This window comes from Metarhizium brunneum, chromosome 6 (genome assembly GCF_013426205.1).
Source record: "Metarhizium brunneum chromosome 6, complete sequence".
Lineage (NCBI taxonomy): Eukaryota > Fungi > Ascomycota > Sordariomycetes > Hypocreales > Clavicipitaceae > Metarhizium > Metarhizium brunneum.
Window position 1 is genome coordinate 2,824,915 of NC_089427.1, and position 23,012 is coordinate 2,847,926.

A 23,012-nucleotide genomic window follows, 5' to 3' on the forward strand; every position below is an offset into this window, starting at 1 on the left:
ACCAGATTGGCTTCCCTTTTCGACTTTCCTCTCCTCACTGCCCTCTTCAGCATCTCCCAGCTTCTCTACAAATTCTCTTCTCTCTTCCTCCTTTTGCACCTCCCAATTGATTTCCAACCCTTCGTTTCCTGCTTGTCCGTGTTACATCCATGTGATACATAGCCGCTTGGCTCTTGTTTATCAGTCCTCGCACTGCCGCACCCCACCACCCCTGATCTCCTTTCCTCCATCACCTTGTCAAAAGCAGAACACCTTCTTCCATCAACCTAATACCCCCTCGATACCGCTGCGACACCCTTCATCGCCAAATCATCACGATACCTGGGTCCAAGCAATTATTGCCATCACTCTCTGGATCGGGTCGACTTCACATCGTGCGCCCGGTCCTTGACCTTCCCTCTGAGCGCCTCTCCCAGGCCTCGCTGATCCCTGGCGGCCATCGACTTTCGAGCCGACATCGTCTTGTCAACTACATCCTGTGAGCTCTCTTTCCAACATACCTACAGTGCTGCCCTGAAACTGCCGGTTTCACATCGCACAACATGTCCGCCGACTCGGACAACATGAGCTACGTGTACACTGCTACCGCCTATGCCGCCTTGTTGGGCCTTGGCGTTGCCGTCTATCATGTTTCGACCAGAAGGGCCAACAGAAGGGCCGCGGCCAACCCCCCACGCAACGCAAGGCCTCAACAAAATGAGCCACGCAGGGAGGATAGAAAGAAAAAGCAACGCCTCGAGAACTACACTTCAGATGCTCAGGAAGCCGCCAAGGCCAAAGCTCGAGCCCATGCTCCTGAGCCTGCCCCTCGGCCTCAATCCTCTGTAGACGATACGTCCGACGATGGTGTGGATAACCGCGAATTCGCCAAACAGTTGTCCAAGGCCAAGGAAGGAAAGAAGTTCACCAACAAGACTGAAGGAGGAAAGCAGAAGGAAAAGTCCGTTAAGCAGTCCAGGGCAAACCAGATGCATACCGCAGTTGTCGACGAGAAGCCGTCGGACACTGGTGCCGAGGCCGATGATGATCGCACCCCTGTCGAGTCTCCCGTCGAGTCCCCCGTCGAGTCTCCCAAGGAGTCTCCCGAGGTTCGCCCCGTGGACGTGTCGGGCGTCAGTGATATGCTTGAGCCCGCTACTGCTGGCCCTTCGATCCTGCGAATCACTGATATGGACAAGCAGAAGGAGAAGCTCAAGACTGCCAAGGCACCCGAAAAGACCGAAACCAAGAAACAGCGTCAAAATAGAAAGAAGGCCGAAGCTGCCAAGCAAGCACGCGAAGAGGCAGAGAAGGAACGCAGGGCCTTGGAAGAGAAGCAGCGAAGAACCGCACGCATCGCCGAGGGTCGACCAGCCAAGGATGGCTCCCAGTTCAAGGCCACTAACGGCGATAGCTCCTGGGCCAAAGGTGCCCCCAATGGAACCGGTGCCAAGCCCGTCGAGAACAATGAAAAGACCCTCCACCAGCCCTTGGATACCACGGACAAGCTGGGAGCTGAAATCAAGAGCCAGCAGGCACCGGCAAAGACCGAGGACTCGTGGATTTCCTCGCTTCCCTCTGAGGAGGAACAGCTAGAAATGCTAAAGAACGATGCTGACGAGTGGAGCACTGTCCCGGCCAAGTCTTCACGGAAGAGCAAGAAGAGCGTCGAGTCTGGGGACGAGACGTCCAAGCAGCCAGTTGCTCAATCCAAGAAGGACGCGCCCGCAACTGCGCCTGCTCCTGCACCAAAGCTGGCATCCAAGTCTGGTGCTTCCCAAAGCTTCGGTGCATTCTCGGCACTCAATGATGATGCAGCCGAAGAAGTAGAGGAGGAGTGGGATGTCTAAATGTCTTGTGGCATTCAGTCCTAGTCGAGTGCCATATCGCAGCCTCCTTGAAGCATTTCTCTTCTCCTTTGGGCCCAGGCCATCACGAGATGAACTCTGATGACCCTGTATCACTACCACCTGTTGACACAATAGCTGTCAACTTTTTTCATTTCACAGGTTTTCATTGTTTAGTTTGAAGTGGTTGTATTCTGCAGACTAGCGAAATGTGATGGATCGCAAAAAGTTGCATTGATCTTTTACGTACAGGGAAGACGGGCGCTGCATGGAAGCAGAGGCCTCGGGAAAAACCACCGTCTAGCAGAAGCTGATTCAGGCAGGACATCATATTGATGCTTGAATTCGAACTTTTGACGACTTCCGAGCCTGCTTCGATTTGGCCCTGCCAAATTATAAGACCACCAAAAAAAGAAAATTAGAAAAGAACCAAAAAAAAAGAAGAAGAAAAGACGATGGGGTTCAATATGAAATTTGAGACGATGAGTCGCTGGGCCTTCAATGGCACATGGCATGCGATGATGGGAGCATTGGTGAGGGGGTCTTTGTGTGTGAATGTAGCAATTTTAGGGCCAGGTAAAGCGGCATGAAATTGAGTTTCCTTTCAATATACTCGGTATTCTCCTTCCTGGGTGCTTATTGTGAATTGCAGAGAGATGGAACAGCCATTACAGGTAGCCAAGCAGGATGATGCAAGGAGACACGTATTCCAGGCGTCGTTGGATATAGGTCAGCTGGTATGATTTGATTGTGCATTCAGATGGTGTCAATATCACCGTCATCGCGACGGAAATGGCGGACGGACTTGAACTGTTCAAGAGTCTGCACATGCACGTCTAAGAGGGATCCACTGCCGCCCAGCGCCACAGCTGGGCCACACAATGACCAACGTGTTGGGCTTCGTTGGTCTGGCCAAGTCTCTGGAGAGCGACCATTGCAGAGGACGCAAACCGAGCCCGTGGCCATTTCTACTGGCGAAGATGAAGGGATAAAAGGCGACATGGAGGCTTCTTGGAGAGATCGCCTGACACTCGTCCGCGCTGGCTCTAGAAGAAAGAATCGGCAGTTGGCGAGCACTTGGGACGGAGGAGCGCGGTATTATGTGTTACCAGCTGCACTCAAACGGGATGATTGTCGACTCGAGACTGTGCCGTCAAGTGCATTTAAAAGATGGCATGCTCCCCCGCACCCCTCCTCCCGTCAGATGCATTGCATTATGCATTTGCTCTCATTTTTTTTCTCTCCAAAGCGCCAGCCTGTCAAGAACCACCTTGCTGTAGGAATACCCCGTATTCGGTACCTTGCTGCTTCTTGCTACGAGCATCTGGGCATGGCGCCGGATCTCGCATAGACTACGGAGTACGGAGTACTGACGGAGTACGAGTGGCTGCTGCGGCTTTTGCGGCTTCTGCTCAGCCAATAACTTTCGTCGTCGAGGTTTCTCAGTCTCCGGTAAAACTAGTACGCTTGTAGTGAGTCGACGATTTTTCTTGCTTTGCCCTGTGAGCACCTTTTTGCTTTTGTCGCTGCCTTGCCTTGTCTTGTTTTTAAAATACTCCGTATGCACCGCTTTTGGCGAACGCATACATACAACATATGCAGGTTCCCAAGTTGATGGTCCGTACGACTGCGTTTATGCAGGTGTGGACTCTGCGCCTGCCAAGTCTGTGGCAGCCACCAAAGCTGCTAGGCCGTTTCTCGGGCTCAAGTGCTTGCTCGAGACGCTGCCGATGTACTCGGCGTTAAGGCTAGCCTCTCCAATGCTCGGTTTAGGCGCTTGCACAGTGCTGCGGCAAATGGCCGACTCAACACATGCATGGACGTGGACATCATCATCATCATCATCATCATCATCATCATGACTGCTGCATGATGCATGGTGCGCACATTGTACAACATTAAAGCACTGCAGACCGACCCGTCAACCCCAGCCAGGCCCACGAGACCCGTTTCCACACCAGACACATTACACCGACCCTTGTCTCTCGCTCAGAGGGCCCCAGCCTGCCTGAAACGCTCCTGGTCTCCAATTCCCTATCTCAGACGCCATCTCGCACCTGCAGAATCGATGGATCCCTAGTTGGGCTTAGCACTTGGGTTGCGCCAAATGCGTCGTGTCTTCAATGATGGCTGGCATCCCCGTCCGGACCATTGGCGCCGTCGACGCTTCGCCTCCCTGCACACGCATCGTCGTGTTGGCTGGCTTGGAGAGCGGCGTGGGCTTGGCTTTTGCCGGGGCAATAATGGATGCCACAAATTGGTCACCACCACCCCGTTCCGTCACTGACATCTGGCCCCGGGCCTCCAGCCCTCCCAGCCATCCACCCACCAATCCAGGCCATCCAGGCGTGTGCTGTGTAGCGGCACTGGGTGCTGTGTGGTGTCCGTCTGGTGTGACTGGCTGACTGCCTTACTGGACTGGCCGCCTGGCGGTTCCTGTGCCTGCCGGTCCCCCATCCGAAACAGCCTGTGTCCGTCCGGGTGCGTCTTGCCATCCTCCCACCTCGGCGCGCATCTCCCCTCTACCTGCCATCCCTCATATCTCTCCTCCGGCACTTCCCATCCCTCCATTTCCTTCTGCTTATTTCTTGTCTTCAATTCGCCGCCTACCAAGTCCATTTTCTCTTCTTTGTCTAAACTCAAACTCTTCCGTTTGCACCGGCTTTTCTCTGCGCCATTTCCTGACTCGGCTCGTCCACCCAGGTTTGGGCCTCAACAGCCTCTCTCTCTCTCTCTCACTTTCTCTCACCCCTTTTGCCCACCAAGACGCCTTTAACGTCGAACCTCGATTCTCGACTTCAGGACCCCCTGGCCCCCCTCTTCGACATTAAGCCGCTTGCATTTTCCATTCCAGTCAAGCCGAAAGCCAACAACCACCGCCTGCTCTAATTATATTCTACTGCTCCTCGATTCTGTGAAACTTCTTATTTCTTCGCGTACCCCCCTGCCACCGTAACCGAGCCGGCCGCCTACAACGCTTTGTTGTGTATCTTTATCCCCCCCCCGACTACCTCACATCATAGGACATTCCGTAATTTCACCGCCGTCACCGCGATCCGACAATTCTGTTTTTCTCTTTGGCGATACGGATCGCCCGGCCTTTATGTACACTCAACGCCAGGCATCAACTGAAAAACAGGCTTGATGAGGGGAATCCCCTGATCAATCGACGTCATGTCTTTGCCCGTCGCCGTCCAGTCGGCCGTCTTCTATTTCCTCGCCTGCACACCATGCTCCAAAGTCCGTCACCGACAAAAGGCCAAGGCCCAGGCGAAGAAGGAGAGGGAAGACAAGGCCAAGTTGGAGACGGAACAGCCCGGCTTGTACCGGCATCCCTCACCATTCAACACGAACCCATACTGGCAGGAGGAAATCAGCATGGGTCCGAGCTTGCCAAAAAAATCCATAAGCAAGAATTCCAGTCAACGGGGGTTAACTAGTTCGGGCAGGGAAAGTGTGGCACCTAGCATGTCTGATCACACAAATATTGGTGATAGTCGAACGCATTTCGGTGATAGTACGACGGCGATGCCGCAGGATGACACCTTGTCCGAGGATTGGAATCGGCGGCGAGGATATCAACGCGAAGACGAGGAACTTTGGGGCCAGTGGTCTGGCCCAGGACCGGCCGGATCAGGACATAAGTTGATGGACGCCTTTTCGAAAGCTCGCGACTCTGCCGGAAGATTAATCGAGTCTACCTTGGGAATTGAAAAGGAAGTAACGGAACAGGAACGCCGCGATTTTTATCTGTCTCCCAAGAACCCCCCTGTTAATGATTATCATCCACCCGTGGTCAGCAGCAAACCTCCCCACAAGGATGCCCGCAAATGGATGCTGCAACCTCCCCCACCAGCCAAGATTATGGAAGGCAAGGTTCCCGTCTCGCGTGCTGTCAGTTCCGGAAGCAAGTCAAGTGCGAGGACATTGGTAGGAGACGAAGGCAACTTGGGCCGCAGGTTGCATGAGAGGATGGCCAAGGAGAGAATCAGAAAGGAGAGCAACCCGACTGAAGTCGAGCTTATTGAGTCTCTCTTCATCACCCGCAGTAGCCTGTCAGTGGGCCATACCCAGAGCCGCAGCCTCTCATTCAACGACTCCGACGATTCCATTGACAACCCCTTTGAGCGGCGCCGCAGTCGTCGACGTATGCCTGTGGTCGAATCTGATGCTGACGAGGATGCTGTTCCGTCAGTACAAATATCCAAAACGGTCAGCCACACCAGCAGCACGCTGGGGCATGTTGCTCAGAGACCGAAGCTGGAAACGATACCCAGCACAGACGGGAGTGGCAACCCTCGAACGCTATCAAAAAGGTCTAAGCGGTCAAAGTCCACCAGAACTAAAACAAACATCTGGGTAGATTCTCCGGTAGGAGATGACACGGACTAAACAACACCTTTTCTTTGACACATTCGAGTTTTGCGGCGTCAACCGACGCCCGTTCTGCACCATATCGGAGTTTCATTGCATTTTCATATTTCGAGTTGCCTTCATTGCATTAGAGGAGCGAATTGCGAGGAGTTTTACCTTTATTACCTTGTATAGCATGGGGACTTTCTTGTGATCGGCGCGCGTTCAGCCTGTGTATATATATGTTCTTTTCAACAAAAGGGGCTAGCTATATTTGTATCTGCATTGATACATCCTTACAGAGGTCCATGGTGCTGCGCACAGTAGCCTGTGTTATGAGCCGTCATCTTGATGGCTGCCACAGATCAGTGCCATGACTGACAAACAAATATCATTAACCACCTCACAAACAAACTGGATATTTTGACATTTGAAGATGTCGTTACGCCCGTAAATCAAGCTGCATTTCAATTGCCTCAACATTTCCCATTCGTACAAAGAAGCGCAAACCCATTTCCCTTTGCCAAACAACGCCGGTGATGCAACTCGGAACACAGACGAATGCACTCCCATTCACAGGTGCATGCCACCGTCGTCGCCATCGCCGTCGCCGTCGCCCTCATTGCCCAAAGTTCGCAACCGCTCCTCGATTGCTTGCCTCAGCTCCTCATCGTTCAACCTCCCACCTGAATTGTTCCCGCTCCCTGCCGTCGGAGGAGGCTGAGTGTCCATGTGGATTTGCCCATCCCGTATGGTACCAGTCTGAAAAGTGCCATCCGTCCACGCCGAGTGCGTCCCGCGCCGCTGGCCGTGGCCATTGACCTGCGCTTCTTCTGCCCTGGCCTTGTCCGCGGCCGCCTCTGCCTCCTCCTTGCTCTGGAACTCGGCCCAGCTCACGCCTCGCTCCTCGACCTCGGCGCGGACGAGGGCTATCCGCTCGGCCATGCGGTCAATCACGGCCTCGTTCTCCCGGATGGCGTCGACGCAGTCCTGGTCCGGGCCGTGGGCGGGCTCGTCGCCGAGCGCGGTGGCCGACCCCTCGGCGAAGGGCTTCAGCTGGTCGTTGGAGTATTGCAGGTGGGCGATGGAGTTGCGGATCTCGAGCACCTTGAGGTGCAGCATGGGGACGGAGAGGTCCTTGAGGGCCGTGGCGAAGCGGCCCGGCGATATGGGCCGGGTGTCGGCGGACATGGCGGGCTGAAACGGATCTCGATGGACTCGTCGGTGCTGCTGTTTTCACATGTACCGAGAGGGGCGGTCGCTGAAGGGACTCTGGATGCAAGAGGTGAGTGAGGGTTTGTATGGCAGGTTTTATTATCGACGTGATGGTGCTGGAGGGGCAAAAACGACGGCATGCAGGCAGCTGGTGCCAACGTGGTGGGGGTGGCCTGCAATTGTGGCGCTGGGACCTGGGGGGGTGAACTGGGAGGTCAACTGCTTTGGCGAAGGGCGTTTGGTTTGTTTCCTCTTTTTTTTCCCTGACTTCAACTTCCAGGGCTGGATGCTTGAACAACCCTCGCGACGGGCGGCTCGAAGGGCACGACGCGTGCAGCAGGTGTTTCCTGTTGTTTGTTGTTTCCTACCAGATGAACGTGTTCACTATTTACCCGGCGCCCTGCGCGTTCCTGAGGGCGGCGGGACGACGAGTCGCGGCTGCGGCGAGGACACGGCCCAAAGCAGACAGCTCGGTCGGCGTACGATGTCTGTCGGGCGGCGTGTATCCGCGGTCGACTGCACACGCATGCCAAAGGTCATGGCAGACGCCTGGACTGTGTGCCTACGCGCGCCCGCTTGGCGGTTTCCCCGGCCGGCGCTCGCTATTCTCCTCGTCCAAGGTCATCCGCAACTACGAGGACCTGCCCCGCGACTATCGCGACCAGGCGGGCTTACCGTTCGGCGCTAGGGACCTTTCCGAAGAGAAAGTCGGCAGGATATTCGGGGCTGGGTTTACGGCGGCGGCGGGGAACAGGCTGCTGCGCATCTTGCACGGGCGACGGGTGGCGGGCACCTTGGACGACCCGGCGTTTGCCGTTCACACGGCGCAGTTCCCGGCGGCGCTGATTGCCAGGGGGCTGGCGTATTTGCGGCAGCAAGTCCCGGTGAACGAGGTTATGAATGCCGGGCTAAGGGCGGAGGACGAGCTGAACCAGATGGACCGGGACGTGGAGGAGCGAGAGGAACAAGAGAGGACGCCGGCGGCGTCTGGGGACGGAACCGACGGCGAGGGCAAGGACGCAAGCCCCGAGGCGGACCCGTTGTACGGCCGCGGCGCCTTTGACCGGATACGGGCGCGCAACATTGCCAAACAAAAGGCCGAGGACAAGATTGCCGAGGAGGAGCGCCTGGCCAAGGAGGCAGAGGAGCAGGTCGGGTTGTCGGGCCCCCTGGCCAGGCGGGAAGACGGCAGCCGGGCCATCACCAACCCCAAGGTGGCAGAGTACTACGAAAAGGCGCAGTCGGACCTGGAGGCGCCGCCGGAGATGAAGACGTGGGAGCGCGTGCTGCCGTCGGCGACGCTCGTCGCGCTGGTGCTGGGCTTCATGGCGGCCGTGGCCATGGTGTACGAGGAACCCGTGCCGCGATACCGGCTCCTGCGCGACGTTTCCACGGCCCACGCCACCGTCGGCACCTTGATCGCCCTCAACGCCCTCGTCTTCCTGGGCTGGCGCGTGCCGCCGCTGTGGCCCCTGTTCAACAAGTACATGATCTTTGTCGTGGCCACGGTCAGGCCGCCGACCCTGTTCACCGCCGTCTTCTCCCACACCAGGCTGAGCCACATGCTGGTCAACATGGTGCCGCTGTGGTTCGTCGGCACGGCGCTGCACGAGGAGCTCGGCCGCGCCGACTTCCTCGCGCTGTACCTGGGCTGCGGAGCGGCGGGCTTCCTCGGCAGCCTGGTCACGTACACGCTGAGGGGGTGGTTGACGGTGACGTCGCTGGGGGCGTCGGGCGCGACGCTGGGCCTGTGCTCGGCGTACTTTTGGGAGCACAGGAACGACGGCTTCAAGGTGTTTGGGCTGCCGCGGGACGGGGTCCACGGCATCGTGTTCCTGGCCCTGATGGCGGCGCTGCAGATGGCGGCGTTTGGGAGGACGAGGACGCTCAAGGTGGACATTGCGTCGCACCTTTCGGGGATGGCGGCGGGCATTCTGGGCATTGAGATGCTGAGTCGGACGGCGAGGAGCAGGAGCAGGAGCAGGAGGGGGGCCCATGCGGAAAGGGAGGTTATTACCGTCTGGGGTGCTGATGGCAGGGGAGGCGGCGGCGGCGGCGGCGAGATGAAGACGGTTGGCGGGAGTGGGAGGTGATTTTGATGAATGTGTGTATTGATAGACTTGGCGTTGGCATAGACTTGCTCATCTCCCTGTGATGTACATATATGTGTATTATGTGTATATATATAATGTAAACTGGTAACTACTATTGCGCATGTGGCTACGTTTGATGCAGGGACTAGGACTAGTAGTTGTCGAGTCGATTTGGATTTGGGACAGGGTTGAATTGCTGAAAATAGCTGTGTGGCTGTCTGCATGTATAATCGTGTCTAGATAGTCCGCACATGATGTTGGATTGCTAGAAGGAGGCACAATCTGGGTCAACAATATGATGATTTGGTCGGCTGCGTTGGTGGCCAAGTACAAGCTACATGGTGAAAATTCGAGTCTGTCCTGAAACGCTTAGACAGGGTAAGAATTGAAGCTCTTGCAGCTTTGTATAATACTGGGGGACGAGGGCCTTTTAAACAACTCTGCTCGTGCACCGGGACCTGGAGTGCCATGTAGTTGTTACGCGGTCCGCATGCCGGTGCAGGAACAGAGAGGCATTTCCAAACATTTCGGCCTAGTGGCAGAATGTGGAGCTGACGAATCAGCAGAGACTTGGCTGCGGCTTCTGGAAGTTGGTGGGGCTGAAATGCACGGAGGGGCCAAGGGGCCTGCCTGGTGCGTCTCCTGGGAAACGGCGGTGCATGGGACCACGCTCTTTGTGCATACTACTAGTGATGTGTAGAGACGGACATGGACACTCGACCGAGTGCATAAATTGACAAAGCATGTTCCAAGTTGCCTTTGGGGTGTGGAGTTCGGCAATCCGCATGGCAGTTTTGCGTACGTACGAGGCGGACACTCTGGCCATGGCCCCTCCGGGATGGTGATGGCGGTGCACCTTGGCTCGACCGCCTGGCGGCATGCTGGTGGTAAAACGGAGGCAGAGTCGTTATGCCATCTTTTTCCCTTTATTTTTCTTCCTCTTTTTTCTTCGGCCACTTGCCGGCGCAGTCAGGTCGTGAGTAATTAATTACCTAGGTCCTTTATGTATGTATGGCCATGGAGCAACATTAAACGTTGAATGTGGTGGGCATCCCAGCCGCATTAACGCCAAATAAAAAATAAACCCACTGATCAGTCATGACTGACGCCTTCTTGTGCTCTTAGCCTCCCTTTGGCTTTTGCATTCTTGGGCTCTGCAAGTCACTGCCTCCCCCAATCACCCGTCTCATCATCCCCCCAGCCATTACGGAGTACATGCGCCGTCCACCTGCGCCCACGCCCACGCTCACGCCCACAAGACAGACAGACGCCCGCTTCTCCCGTTTCCGACCGACTCCGCTTGTCGTGTCGATTTGGCGCTCGTCGACTGTTCTTCGACTTTTCTCAAAACACCAGACTGCCTGCGTCCTGTTCACCAGCTGGCAACTCCGTGTTCACTCAACGGGACGCCCATTAGGAAATTGGGGCACTGTCATCTGCATACGCCCGCTGAATAAAAAGCCTGGCCGTTTGGGACTGGCTCTGCCCTTCGGCATCAAGACAACTCACCAACAACAAGAATCCTCAAACTCGGTCGCTCGCGCAATGATTTAGCCTCGGATCTCTGTGTTGTGTCGGGATTTTTCGTTTCCTCTTTGCCTCCTCTTTGCCTCGCCTGCTCTTCTGCTCTTCTGCTCCTCGGCTCCTCGGCTCCCTCGTCACCTCCAACCGCCCGGAGCACCGCGTCGCCAATTTGCAATTCGCCTTGGACTGCCAGCCAGCCATGGAAGAAATTACCTCGAGTCCGCTGTCTAATGTGACGGCGTCCCCGCTGTCAAGTCTCTCCAAAACCCCGTCTCTGCCCAGCTCGCCCGATGTGCAACCAGACGCCGGCGTCCGATATCCCTCGCCAACCTCGACATCGACGTCGGGAACGCAATCACCCATCAAGTTGGGCGACCCCGTCGACGACAGCCCGCGCCCTGCCAAGAAGAGACGCATCACGCCGCCCCGCGAGCGCATCACCGCCTACCTCGACTTGATGAAGTCACACGACGACTTCAGCCACGAGGACAATTTCCACATGGAGAGGCTGCTCAGTGCCCTGCGCAAGAAGAAAAAGATTGTCGTTGTGGCCGGAGCTGGCATTTCCGTCTCGGCTGGCATTCCCGACTTCCGCTCCTCCACCGGACTCTTTGCCGCCCAACGCAACCAGCACAAGCTCAAGGCCTCGGGCAAGCACCTGTTTGACGCGTCCGTCTACAAACACGAGTCGTCCACCTCGTCCTTTCACACCATGGTCCGAGAAATGAGCGAGATGAGCAAGAATGCTCACCCCACGCCCTTCCACCACCTGCTGGCCTCCCTCGCTCAAGAAGGACGTTTGCTACGCCTCTATTCACAAAATATTGACTGCATCGACACGTCAATGAAGCCTCTGCATACCCAGATTCCGCTCGAGCCAAAAGCCCCTTGGCCGACTACCATTCAGCTGCACGGAAGTCTGGACAAGATGGTGTGCACCAAGTGCGCCGATATTCAGCCGTTCCAGGGCGATATTTTCGACGGGCCCGAGGCACCGCTTTGCGAATCCTGCAAAAACCTCGATGAAGTGCGCACGGCTCATGCGGGCAAGCGGAGCCATGGAATTGGACGCCTGAGACCGCGATTTGTGCTGTACAATGAGTTCAACCCCGACGAGGACGCCATTGGCAACGTCATGCGAGCCGACCTGAGGGCCCGGCCGGACGCAGTCCTGGTGGTAGGCACGACACTCAAAGTACCGGGGACGCGACGACTTGTGAAGCAATTATGCCAGGTTGCGCGAGGCCGCAAAGATGGTCTCACCGCCTGGCTCAACATCGACCCGGAGCCAAAGATTCCCGATTTCAAGGACTGCTGGGATCTCGTCGTCAAGTCAACCTGCGACAATATTGCCAGATTGGCGTCTCTGCCGCCGTGGGATTGCGAGATTGGAGACGACTACTTGGTATCCAAAGAACAGGAGCGGGAAAGGCTCTCATCGCCACCAGCCAAATTCGAAGTCCGACTGGACGGCAAACCAACATCCGCCGAGGACCTCCAGGCGATCCCAACTCCACGTGCAAGCCCACCGCCGCCGCCGCCGCTGCTGCAGTCCTCGGGGAGAAAACCCTTGCCAGAAGCAAAACAGACCAAGCTCCCCTTTGGCAATCCGAAGCCTGTCGCACTCACCAAGGCAGGCAAGAGTGCCAAACCTCGCAGCAGAAATCCAAAGCAACCTACCAAGGCCGCGCAACCACCTCCCACAAATCCCATTTTGCAGGCTTTCAAAGCCTCCAAAAATGTATCAGATGCCGCCTCGGCCAAGAAGCTGGGAGCTCGTTCGCCGCTGCCAGATTGCAAGCCTTGCAAAGTAGAGCCGAACTTGGTGCTTTCGCTGCCGTCTCCTGGCCATGATGGCAAAACCCCGGAGAGAGTTCCTGCGGCGGGCGACCACAACCCTACTGCGTCTCCTACGACGCCGACGATGCTGGAGCACCAACTTGGCGAGACTATTTCGCCGAAATCCATTCCTAATAACATGCGCAACCTGATTGATGTCTCTTAACACCATGGAAGGGGAAAGGAAAGGGGTTCACCAGAGTATAGTTTTTAAAACTGGAGTTGTTGTGGATATATATACTATTGAATTCGGAGTCAATATCTCATAGAGAGCGGGAGGCTCCTCCGGTGTTTTGGGCGTTGATTGGAATGTTCGGGCCGCGCTGCATAGATGATAAAGTAACCGTGGTCGATGGTTGTACATGAGGAGGTTCTATTGATGGCCTGTTCACTGTGCGGGTGGTTTACTTGATACGCACGATACATAGACTTGCATCAAGGGTCTTTTAATGCTGCGACGTGCGCTCTTGCCGTGATTTGACACTTTGTCTACTCTGATTTTGCCCGGGGAGACTCCCCGTACGTCCATGTGTTTCACTCACCGTCCATCAAAGTATGAGATGCTCCCTGCGGCTGAAGTTGGGTGATTCCCTCCTCCTGAGTGTATCTAGTCGTCTCTGTAGATGTCCTAAGTAACGGTTGAAGCACCTCTTCTCGACCTGTTCCTGGTCCTGGTCCTGGTCCTGGTCCTGGTCGTGGCACCCCGTCGGGCTATGCAGTCAAGGTCACACTATGCAGGGACACGAGTTGCCGCAAAGTTCGGGTCTGACAAGAATTGGCGCCGAAGGAGAGCAGGGTATCGTGCAGGCGGTGTTACGACACGTCAACCACATCCAAGAAAGTCAATGCAAAGTCGAGGTGTCGTTTATCCCTTTTGCTTCGTCCACTACGGCATTGGCTTGGCGCCTTTGTTCGCCTGCGCGCCGTAGCGCCGCTTGTATTAAGGGTAGATCTTCCAGTCGAGCGGGATTTTGAAGTTTCACATGGCCCAGGCGAGAAGATGCTTACTGCCTGCTACGCTGTTTGTCTTGCAATTCGTCTGTCGCCGTGGCGGCGAGCGAGAAGAGGAGGGAATATCATTTAAAGCTCCATCTTGTGGCTTGACGACTCTCTGTCCTGTGAAGCGTATCTGGGGCCTCGAAGTTTCGCCGCAGACTTGCTTCGTCCTTTCGGACGCTCGACTTCATAAACGAGCGGCTCTCGGGGATTCCGGAGATTTGGCTCGTGGCAATGGTTTGTCTATACTACCTACCTAGGTAGGTATAGTTGCCAGGAACAATGATTAGGGATTGGATACGTACCAGGGTGCGACGTGCACTACAAAATACAATGCGTCCTGGACGAGCGTACATTCAGGGCACACAGTGTTAAGACAGGTTGAGGAAGGTAATGAGCTTGTGTTGGCGCCGCTTCAAACTCTCGCGTGTTCTAAATAAAAGGCGGCATATGCTTCTTGAGACAAAATGCGTCACCAACGGTAGCTGTACAGACTGGCGCTGAGCAGGCAGAATGAATCATCTCTCAAGGATCCTCGCGGCCACGGACTTCTGAGCATGGAACAAAAGTGCACTTCATTTGGGGTATTGTTGTTCTTTTTTTTTGTTCTTCGAAGAAAAATAGCCGTTAGTCAAAATGACCGTCTATGTATATCCATTATTCGTGCTTCCAAGACACAATGCCCTTCACCTGACGTGTACATCAATCGTGTCCATGTCATGAATATCTGCCTCGTCCATGGTGACATGCTCCTCCAGCCTGTCGCCGTCGAACCACAGGCCTACGTCTTTATCAGAGCCTATTGATCGCTGTGTGCGGAACCCAGTGATCAACGTCTCGACTGTCGTTTCTGGCCGCACAGTTAGATTGACGTCTTCCAAGTCCCGCGACTTGAGAATGACGCGAATCTTGACCTCCGGAGCAGGCGGCTCTTCTGCTGCCGCCGGCTCGTCCTCGTCCGACAATTCACCTGCTTCTCGCTTCCTTCTTAGCTCCTCGTTGCGTTCCATTTCGTGGAATAAATCCACCGTCCATGCCTCCATGTGGACTTGCGTCCGACCGTTGACCAGCCCCTTTGAGCTATTGCCGTCCACGACGGCCCGCCCGTTCCCTTCAGGCCGAATACCAAGGGTCAACAGCGTAGAAAATATGTACACCTTTTGCTTCTGCCATGTAAGCACAATATCTTCTTCCTTTTGGACGTCTTTCAGGATTCCTTTGTGATGCTGGAGCGTAAGCCACGTGTCGCGAGCGAGGCGTAGTTGCTTGTCGAACAGAAACTTGAAGCAGCAGGGCTTGGTGCCTGGGACCTCCGATGTGACGAGAATTTCAATGCGATCCTTTGTCGCTTCGCCATCTTCGCCGACCCTGAGCATGGCCTGGTTTTGAGCACGCTGCTCCTCTGCCCTGCGAACGTACTCGGAAAATTCGTCCTCCTCCTCGGTGGCCATGAAGCTGGGCTCGTAGACTTCTACGCTAGCTTCTCGTTGTTTAGTGCTGCGTGCTACCTGAACATCACTGCCATCATCATCATCATCATCTGAATCGACAAGCACGATTGGTGCAGCCTTTGGCGTCCTAGTTACCCGGTGCAGGCTGCCCGACGTCGTGGGTTTGGTGTGAGACCGCAGTAGTCGAGCAGAGGGCGAATCGCCCAGCGACATGTCTGTGTTTTCCATGTCGAGATTCGTACTCTTTGACGGGGTTGAGTCTAGGCGCGTTCGTTTTGAGGCCGGCGGCGTAACCAACTTGCTGAATTGTTTGGTAAAACCCAAGTTAGCTACATAAACAAAACAAAGCAAAGCAAAATTCTAAGCACACGTATGTACGAACCTAGCCATGACGTCCCCATCTTGGGGAGAACAACCAACAGGTGTACTTCTCATAGCTACCCGAGGAGACTCGTGTGACCCCGTAGCTGCCTGGACATCTATTTCCTCATCATCATCCAGCGGCCTCTTGGCGGATTCGACCGATTTTCGCCGCGCTTCTTCTTCCTGCTTCTGCTTCCTCTTTTTCTTCATCCTCCTCTCGCGGTCGGCAGCCACGATTGGCTCCATCTCCTTGGACCTGCGGAACAGGTCAAGGCCATCATCATCAGCGTTGGTGTCATCAGACGGCGTCGCCAGCCTTTGCGACGCAGACTTGCGCAAAGCTGTCGGCTTGAAGGGAAGCTTCTTCGCCTTGGGTCGAGAAGGGCTGGGCTCTTCGCCCATCATGGTGGTGTTAGGGGAAACGCGGGGGCAGATTCGAAAACACGTCGGTGGAAAGGCTTGGAGCCCATGCGCGCCTCTGTGCTACGCATAACCAACGTGTCGCAGGGCTCAGGCGATGCCGCGTATTAAATAGCTCGGCGGGATTGTGCGTGAATGTGAAGTATGGCAACGTCTGATGGCGGGGCGGTTCATTGTCTGGTTTCAATCTTGTTTGTCGGCGTCAATGGCAAGTGGCCGCCTTGATTGTTGCAGCTGGCGGGCGGTTGTCCCGAGCGGGTTCAAATATTGTTCAGTCGTCAGAGCCAGTGAAGAAGTTCATTGGAGTAAGCCGCCGCCACAGTGCGAGCATTTCAATGTCGTACAATCCGCCCCACTTTGTTACCAGAAGCTACGTACCTGCAAAGTCTCGCGCCAAATTCCATCAACCTCATTCATCACCTTTGAAGCACCCTGTCATTGCCATTCTTCACACCATGTCTTCGGCAGAGAACGGCAGCATTTCACAGGGCGAGGGCAAGGACCCGTCTAGCTTCCTGAGCGACATCATCGGCAATCCTGTCATTGTTAAACTCAACTCTGGCGTCGTCTACAAGGGTGAGGCGCTCCCTCAGACGCTGCCGCAACGTCCTGTCCACGATGCACATGAACGCCGCCTGTGCAGCATCAAAATATGAATGGCGCACATGACTAACTGGATGCGTGGATATAGGTGAATTGCAATCAGTGGACGGCTACATGAACATTGCGCTAGAGAAGACGGAGGAGTATATCAACGGCAAGAAGCGTAGGGATTACGGAGATGCATTCGTGCGAGGAAACAATGGTGGGTGCATCTTATAGCTTTCCGTCTCTCTCTCTTTTTTTTTCACCTTGACGATGGAGCGACTAACTCGCATGTAGTAATGTACATCTCGGCAGACTCATAAAGCACGCCAAGGACATGAATAAATCGTCTTGATACCACCACTGCCTGTTCTCGCTACTATCTAGAAGTCCCTCTTCCCACCACCATCAATATGCTGCTTCTCATCCCTAAATCCTCCTTGTCCACGCATACACCGTGAACCCATGGAATTCAACCTCCTCCTTCTCATTCCAGACCTGGTCCCCCTCGCTCATAATCCCATCAAACTTGGCCCTAAACGCGTCCTTATCCGCATCTCGAAGCACCGCAACCTGACTCAACGTCTGGATTCGATCCCACAGCAACTCCTTGGCCAGCCAGACCGTAAACGGAATCTTTTCTTGACCAATAGGCACGGCAAACAACGGCGCTGGGTCACGAGCTTGCCGCTCAAACACGTCCCGCCATTTGTCGTCTCGGAATCGATTTGTGCCGTCCGGCGGGAGGGCAAGGATGAGCTGCTTCAATTCCTTTTCCCAGGCAGTCGATGCCGTCCAATCCGCCGGTTGGTTATCTGACGCCTGTTGGCACTGTAGTCAAGCAACCGCTGTTGGGGGAGTCACGTACAATCCTCAATGTTCCAAATGATGCCCAACCTGCCTCCCGGCTTGAGCACCCGACGAATCTCCTTCAGTGCTTCCTCGTTTGCAAACCTGCGCTGCTATTAGTGCAGGCCTTGATGGCTGTGTCCAGCGGGATCAAAGCTCACCAGTGGAACGACTGGGAGAACCCTCATTAGCATCCGGTGTCAGGGATATGCGGACTGGATTGCATAAACATACCTGGGCTGCAATGACGGCATCCGCCCACCCATCGCCTAGATTTATGCTCGTGGCTAGTCCATCTATTACCTCGACATGCTCCAAATGCTTGCCTACGAGACTCTGGCGCATCTTTGCTACCGGCTCCACTGCCACAATGTCATACTGCTCCTCTCGAGCAGCCAGTAGCTCTGTGAACTTGCCCGTGCCGGCTGCGAGATCGACTATCTTCGCACGAGGCCTGTTGGCAACGTCGAGGTTGCGCAGCAGAGCCTCGACTGCATCAGCTGGGTACGAGGGGCGATGGACGTCATATGCTGAGGCGTTGTCGAAGCCAGTTACGGCGGCGTGGGCGACTTTCTGGGGCGGCATTGTGAGATGGCTCCGTTTGAGCTGACAACTTTATTAGTATTGTAGGTATTGCAGGCGTGTGTCACTTATATATTCTCCAGAATCCAGATGGAGTAATGCTGTTCTATTCGGGTACGCCGTTGCTTTGGCCAATTGGATCACGGCCGTTTCCAAGATAGTTTTTGGCACTAGGCTGTTACCGTTATCACCGAGAACCCGATCGAACTACGAGATTCCAGTTTCAGGAAGTCGGCAATACTATTGTGTGGTAACCGGAGCATCGACCGCTTGGCCAGTCAAATGCGATGGAACATGTCAAGTTCAACTCCAATTAACCGTCATGCGTATCCACTTTGGTAATTATGTCATTAATAAGAATGTATATTCCGTGCACCAACTTTACATGCAATGATATTTACCCTAGCCGAGATCGGATGTCACAAAAGCCCTCCCAAAAAGATGAAAAAATCTAACTCATCATATACACCATAGCAGGCAGGGTTACCGTCTTTGCTTCTGTAATTTTGCAGACGTTGGCCTTGTCTGTGGTTCTATGCTGTGACGCTCTCGTCTTGAACGAGGCCTTGCAGCTGGAAATTCGGATCGAGCACCCAATGTACCCGCCGGAAGGACCTCAAACCCAGAGTTCAGCCTGCGATGCGTCCTGTTCACGAATACCTGGGCAGAGCCGTAAACCTGCCTCGTGTTCTGCAGGTTGTTGACGACACTCGAGTCCAGCGATACTGCCCTCGACCTCGGCCTGTGCCTGGCCATCTGTTGAGGGGAGAGCGTGAAGCTTCTCTCTGAGCCTTGCAACGAAACCCTGCCTGACCCAGATGGTTTATATACAGTGCCGTCTGCTGTTGCAGGCACACGATTCTCGTCGTTGTGTTCCACTGCGTAGTCGGAATACTCGGCCACATCGTGCGCATCGGGTGCTGATAGCGCACTGGAGCGGGTAAATGCTGCATTCGACGATTCGCCAACGTTTTCCTGAGCATCTTCCAAGCAGTAGTATACCTTTTCTCCGCCCGGGACAGCCTGGTTCGAGCCTTCGATGGCTGAAGGAGCAGAGGAAGCAGTCTGGCTAGCCTCTGCTGGTCTGGAACCGGCTATCCATATCCCTTCAACTTCGACTCCGCGTTCGATGGCTCGCACGCCAAACGGAACATTCGAGTAGCTCATGTGGCGGATCCCACAGTGCTTCATCTCTGTAATTCGAGACCGCCGTTCCTCGTCGATAACTTCGTACTTTCGAAGCTCTCGATTATTTTGCCACAGCTTTACGAGACCGATAAGAAAGACGATGGCTATGCAACATGCAAGGACCTGCAGTACATAACCAAGTCAGTTCAGGACTCAATGCTCCTGCAAGGCAGTGCAGCGTGTGCCGACAAGACTTACAAATGTCATCTGTTGCCATAGCTGCCATTGTATAAAGAAGGAAGTCATGCTTGAGCCTCCCTCCCCCGTCGGCTTTGGTTCAGGTGCAGGCGACAACAAGAATTAGAGACCACATTCGGCAAAAGTCCTGGGAGGCAGACATTATTTATGCGACCATGTTTTAGCGGATGGAATCGAATAGCCGTGGAAAAAAATAAAGAAAAGGCACTGAGGGCAGGGTCCAGGCGCAGTTCCGAGTGAAAGAGAGTCAGAATCAGCAAGAGCCAGCGAGCAGCCCGTGTATCTGACGAAACTTGAACCAAACACGTTGTGAATCCTGATTGTGCTAATTTTGCACTTTCGTCTCACTGCAAGTCAGATTAAAAGAAAACCGTCTGATAGCACTTTGGACACCACCTGCTTTCAATCTGGCAAAATTATTGCAAGTAACGAGTCGAGTGGTGTTGATGGGCCGCGCTGCGAAATCAAGGCCCAAAAGTCGAAAACCGCCAAAAAAAAAAAAAAAAAAAAAAAGGCAAGAGAAACGAAATTCCCGCACATGCATTTGGTAGGCCAGAGGTTGGGCGTGAACAAGAGGCGTACTCCGTACTCTGTGCATTTTGGTCCGAGACATGCTGGCGAGTAGAATGTTCCGGAATGGACAATATCAGCAGGGAATGAGGTATTGTGCAACCATGGACATGCAACATTGGTCGACTGCTTCATCACTGTGCGACTGGTCAGGTGCCACAGATTACGTTGACGGGCTGACAGAATGTATTACTACTCCATGCATGCAGGTATCCGTGCAATTTTATTATGTCATGTCTTGTTACACTAGACGCCATCTTGCCACGATATCCTGTTGAACTCATGTCCGTCACAGCAAAGCAAAACCACCAACGATACCAGCAACAAGGGCCATCTTGGATGCACCAACCAGTCTTCCAGCATCGCCAGTGTGTGCAGAGGTGGTAGAGATGGTAGATGTGTTTCCTGTGTTGTTCCCAAATGTGGCCGTTTCACTCTGAGTCGTTGTCGAGATGGTAGCCGGCAGAGTCGTCGACGGAGAAGCAGCGGCACCGGGGACGGACCCAGTTGCAGAAGATGCTGTTGTTGAAGGAGCTACAGAAGCAGTGGTCGACGCGGGAACAGAAGAGCCTGTGGTTGTCTCTTTCGAACTTGCAACCACGCCCGTGTTTGTGGGTGTCGACTCTACCGAGGACTTGACACTGCTTCCTGTAGGGGCGGCCATGGCAGTTGAAGGCTTCCAGCATGGAAGATACGATGGCTCGGTTTTCAACGTCTCAGTCCCCGTATAGAATGCACATCCAGGAACATCCTTTCTCGGAGGAGCTCTGCCGCCACCGCAGTCGTGGGGATCACAGATCTGGCCATCATCCGGGTCGTACCAGTGAACGATGCGGTCTTGGCAAGTTGTATAGCTGATGGAATTGCAGCCAAATGCAGCCGCGCCTGCTGCTAGGAGAAGGGGTAGAAGGACGGAGAGCGCTGCTTTGACCATTTTGATTGCAACGAAACGAGATGGGCGTAAGAAGAAAGGAGGCGTCCCGCTCGTTAGGCCTCGACAGAATGTAGTACAGACCCAAGAACTTGGCTTGGGCAAAGAAGGAGGCGGATAGACAAGATATATATCTCCTTTTTGACGAGACCTCCCGGCGGTGACTCAAAGACGAAGAGCAACCCGGCAAAGTCTGGAAATTAAAAATACCATTAAACGGGACAGCTCCCCTGGCATTTGCCCAAAGGGGATTATTTTGCCGAGCCAAGAAGCTAAACGGATTAGACTAGCTCCCCCTGGTCAACCTATCTGCTGTCCCGTCATCTACTACTGGGAGAGACATAGGGCTGAGATTGCTCCCAGCAGATCACAATGCTTCGTAGTGACCATGACCAAATCATAGCCAGCGAGTCACCACCCGGTTTCAATACGGAAAGATAAAGGAGTTTCTGGAAGAAATTCACCACATCTTCGAAAGGAATCATCCTGTGCCTGGATTCCCACTCAAAGGGGGCTACTTTCTGGACTCGACCAACCAGTTGTTGGGTCATTATCGTGACAGTTTGGCCAGCTAGTACGAATCGGGAAAATGCCGAGATCCCATCAGCTCTCGCACTCCTCGCATACGGATTTCGAAGCTCGGACAATCTCACTGTAGGTTCGTTACTTAGACAGTGAGACAGAGGGGGCATTGTTTGCGAGATGAGATGGATATCCGTGCTTGAAGCATTTTGTTGTGCCCAACCAACCGGTTGGCTCTCACGATGTTAACGAACAGTGTTGTCAGTACTTGCCACCCGACACTGTGAGATTTGCAGAGTCCAAATTGCTTCTCTATTTCTGGCTGGTACGGAGTACATATTAGATTTCATTAGTTGTGAGAACCCATTATGCTGGCAAAAGTAAGCAAAGTCGTCAAGTTTAATTTGCTTGCGTTGGTGGTGAGGACAAAGCAACTCTGTATTGAGGGGAAACAAGTGCCTCACTCTTGTAATTGCCTCCAATGTGTTTTCGATTCATGAGGCTGGGGATTGAGTGACTAGTTTTGCTGACAACAATGCATATTTTAATCAATTGATAACTTAAGTAGGTAGTCAGGGCGGCGTTTTAGGAATTAGTGCGTGCATTCTGATGGTGCACTGTACCGGATGTGTAGAACCCTGGTTATTTTCACAGTGCGGTACAGTGTCCATTGCGCCACACAAGTTTTCCTCGTTGGCTTCTTGCCTCCTGTACCAACCAACCAGGCATGTTACTCCGCAGCGCACCGACATTGAAGCTTGGCAGGCGTGGTTGACGATGCTAATGGCCAAAAAGGAAGCCGACGGTGTAATCCCATCTCGACGAGGAGGCAGCATCGAAACAGCCGGATCGAGCCGGATGGTGGACTGGTCATTGACATCATGCGAACGAAACGGGTAGTACTAGTTCATCCTTTTCTGGCAGGGATCGGGCTTGGAGAGGTTGTGCTGCCCCGGATTTCCCCATGGTTGCGCCCGGTTCATCTGACGGGATGGACGGCGTATTGTTTCCCTCTTGTCCCCGGTAGAGCAACGATGCAATCAGTTAGGCGCCTGAAAAGCTGGAATGGGCAAAGCTAAATACATGGTGATGAGGACGGCCCGAGGTCCAGCGTATTACGTCAATGCTTTCCTGGGCCGCCTTGGCCTCCACAATTGCACTCATGGTGCAGTCAGTGAGGGACATGGACGGTGGTGGGGTGGGCATCGCCGCGGCGGATCGTCAAGTCGCATCCAGTCGCGCCGACTTTGTCGACCGGCGGCATTCAGATGTGGCGCCTCGGCCATGGCAAGTCCGACCCGGTGAAACAATTGATGAGCCCCACCGCAACGAGTTACCAGTGGAGTGCCGAGTGTCGACTTTAGCGCACTTGAGCCAAAGCCTCTAAATTAATTGCATGCAGGCGCCGGGCTCGCTGGAAAATCGTCTTGGCCCCTGGCGCAAGCCCTGAGTGTTGCACGTGTGCCCTCCAAACTTTATGTGCACAGCAGAAAGTCAATGCCCATCT

The 23,012-nt window shown here is 54.4% G+C and overlaps 10 protein-coding genes across 10 annotated transcripts; 5 read left to right on the forward strand and 5 right to left on the reverse strand.

Annotated features, from left to right (window-relative positions):
- Positions 1-542: 542 nt before the first annotated feature.
- Positions 543-1,829, forward strand: G6M90_00g101950 (uncharacterized protein; the record flags this gene model as incomplete). Its single annotated transcript, XM_014690665.1, has 1 exon — positions 543-1,829. The coding sequence occupies one exon, from the start codon at positions 543-545 to the stop codon at positions 1,827-1,829; it is 1,287 nt and encodes a 428-aa protein (XP_014546151.1).
- Positions 1,830-5,000: 3,171 nt separating this feature from the next.
- On the forward strand, positions 5,001-6,218 carry G6M90_00g101960 (uncharacterized protein; the record flags this gene model as incomplete). The annotated part of the gene is made up of 1 exon (XM_014690664.1): positions 5,001-6,218. One exon carries the CDS (start codon positions 5,001-5,003, stop codon positions 6,216-6,218), a length of 1,218 nt encoding a protein of 405 aa, XP_014546150.1.
- Positions 6,219-6,752: 534 nt separating this feature from the next.
- Positions 6,753-7,370, reverse strand: G6M90_00g101970 (uncharacterized protein; the record flags this gene model as incomplete). The annotated part of the gene is made up of 1 exon (XM_014690663.1): positions 6,753-7,370. One exon carries the CDS (start codon positions 7,368-7,370, stop codon positions 6,753-6,755), a length of 618 nt encoding a protein of 205 aa, XP_014546149.1.
- Positions 7,371-7,765: 395 nt separating this feature from the next.
- PCP1 (Rhomboid protein 1) lies at positions 7,766-9,487 on the forward strand (the record flags this gene model as incomplete). Its single annotated transcript, XM_014690662.1, has 1 exon — positions 7,766-9,487. One exon carries the CDS (start codon positions 7,766-7,768, stop codon positions 9,485-9,487), a length of 1,722 nt encoding a protein of 573 aa, XP_014546148.1.
- Positions 9,488-11,210: 1,723 nt separating this feature from the next.
- On the forward strand, positions 11,211-13,016 carry hst4 (NAD-dependent protein deacetylase hst4; the record flags this gene model as incomplete). The annotated part of the gene is made up of 1 exon (XM_014690661.1): positions 11,211-13,016. One exon carries the CDS (start codon positions 11,211-11,213, stop codon positions 13,014-13,016), a length of 1,806 nt encoding a protein of 601 aa, XP_014546147.1.
- A 1,516-nt stretch (positions 13,017-14,532) lies between these two features.
- On the reverse strand, positions 14,533-16,065 carry G6M90_00g102000 (uncharacterized protein; the record flags this gene model as incomplete). The annotated part of the gene is made up of 2 exons (XM_014690660.1): positions 14,533-15,598; positions 15,680-16,065. 2 exons carry the CDS (start codon positions 16,063-16,065, stop codon positions 14,533-14,535), a joined length of 1,452 nt encoding a protein of 483 aa, XP_014546146.1.
- A 470-nt stretch (positions 16,066-16,535) lies between these two features.
- Positions 16,536-16,988, forward strand: LSM6 (U6 snRNA-associated Sm-like protein LSm6; the record flags this gene model as incomplete). The annotated part of the gene is made up of 3 exons (XM_014690659.2): positions 16,536-16,656; positions 16,772-16,885; positions 16,963-16,988. 3 exons carry the CDS (start codon positions 16,536-16,538, stop codon positions 16,986-16,988), a joined length of 261 nt encoding a protein of 86 aa, XP_014546145.2.
- A 106-nt stretch (positions 16,989-17,094) lies between these two features.
- On the reverse strand, positions 17,095-18,099 carry G6M90_00g102020 (uncharacterized protein; the record flags this gene model as incomplete). Its single annotated transcript, XM_014690658.1, has 4 exons — positions 17,095-17,480; positions 17,534-17,619; positions 17,676-17,686; positions 17,749-18,099. The coding sequence occupies 4 exons, from the start codon at positions 18,097-18,099 to the stop codon at positions 17,095-17,097; spliced, it is 834 nt and encodes a 277-aa protein (XP_014546144.1).
- Positions 18,100-18,579: 480 nt separating this feature from the next.
- G6M90_00g102030 (uncharacterized protein) lies at positions 18,580-19,501 on the reverse strand (the record flags this gene model as incomplete). The annotated part of the gene is made up of 2 exons (XM_066131597.1): positions 18,580-19,388; positions 19,483-19,501. The coding sequence occupies 2 exons, from the start codon at positions 19,499-19,501 to the stop codon at positions 18,580-18,582; spliced, it is 828 nt and encodes a 275-aa protein (XP_065987723.1).
- Positions 19,502-20,341: 840 nt separating this feature from the next.
- Positions 20,342-20,986, reverse strand: G6M90_00g102040 (uncharacterized protein; the record flags this gene model as incomplete). The annotated part of the gene is made up of 1 exon (XM_014690656.1): positions 20,342-20,986. One exon carries the CDS (start codon positions 20,984-20,986, stop codon positions 20,342-20,344), a length of 645 nt encoding a protein of 214 aa, XP_014546142.1.
- Between the last annotated feature and the right edge of the window lie 2,026 nt (positions 20,987-23,012).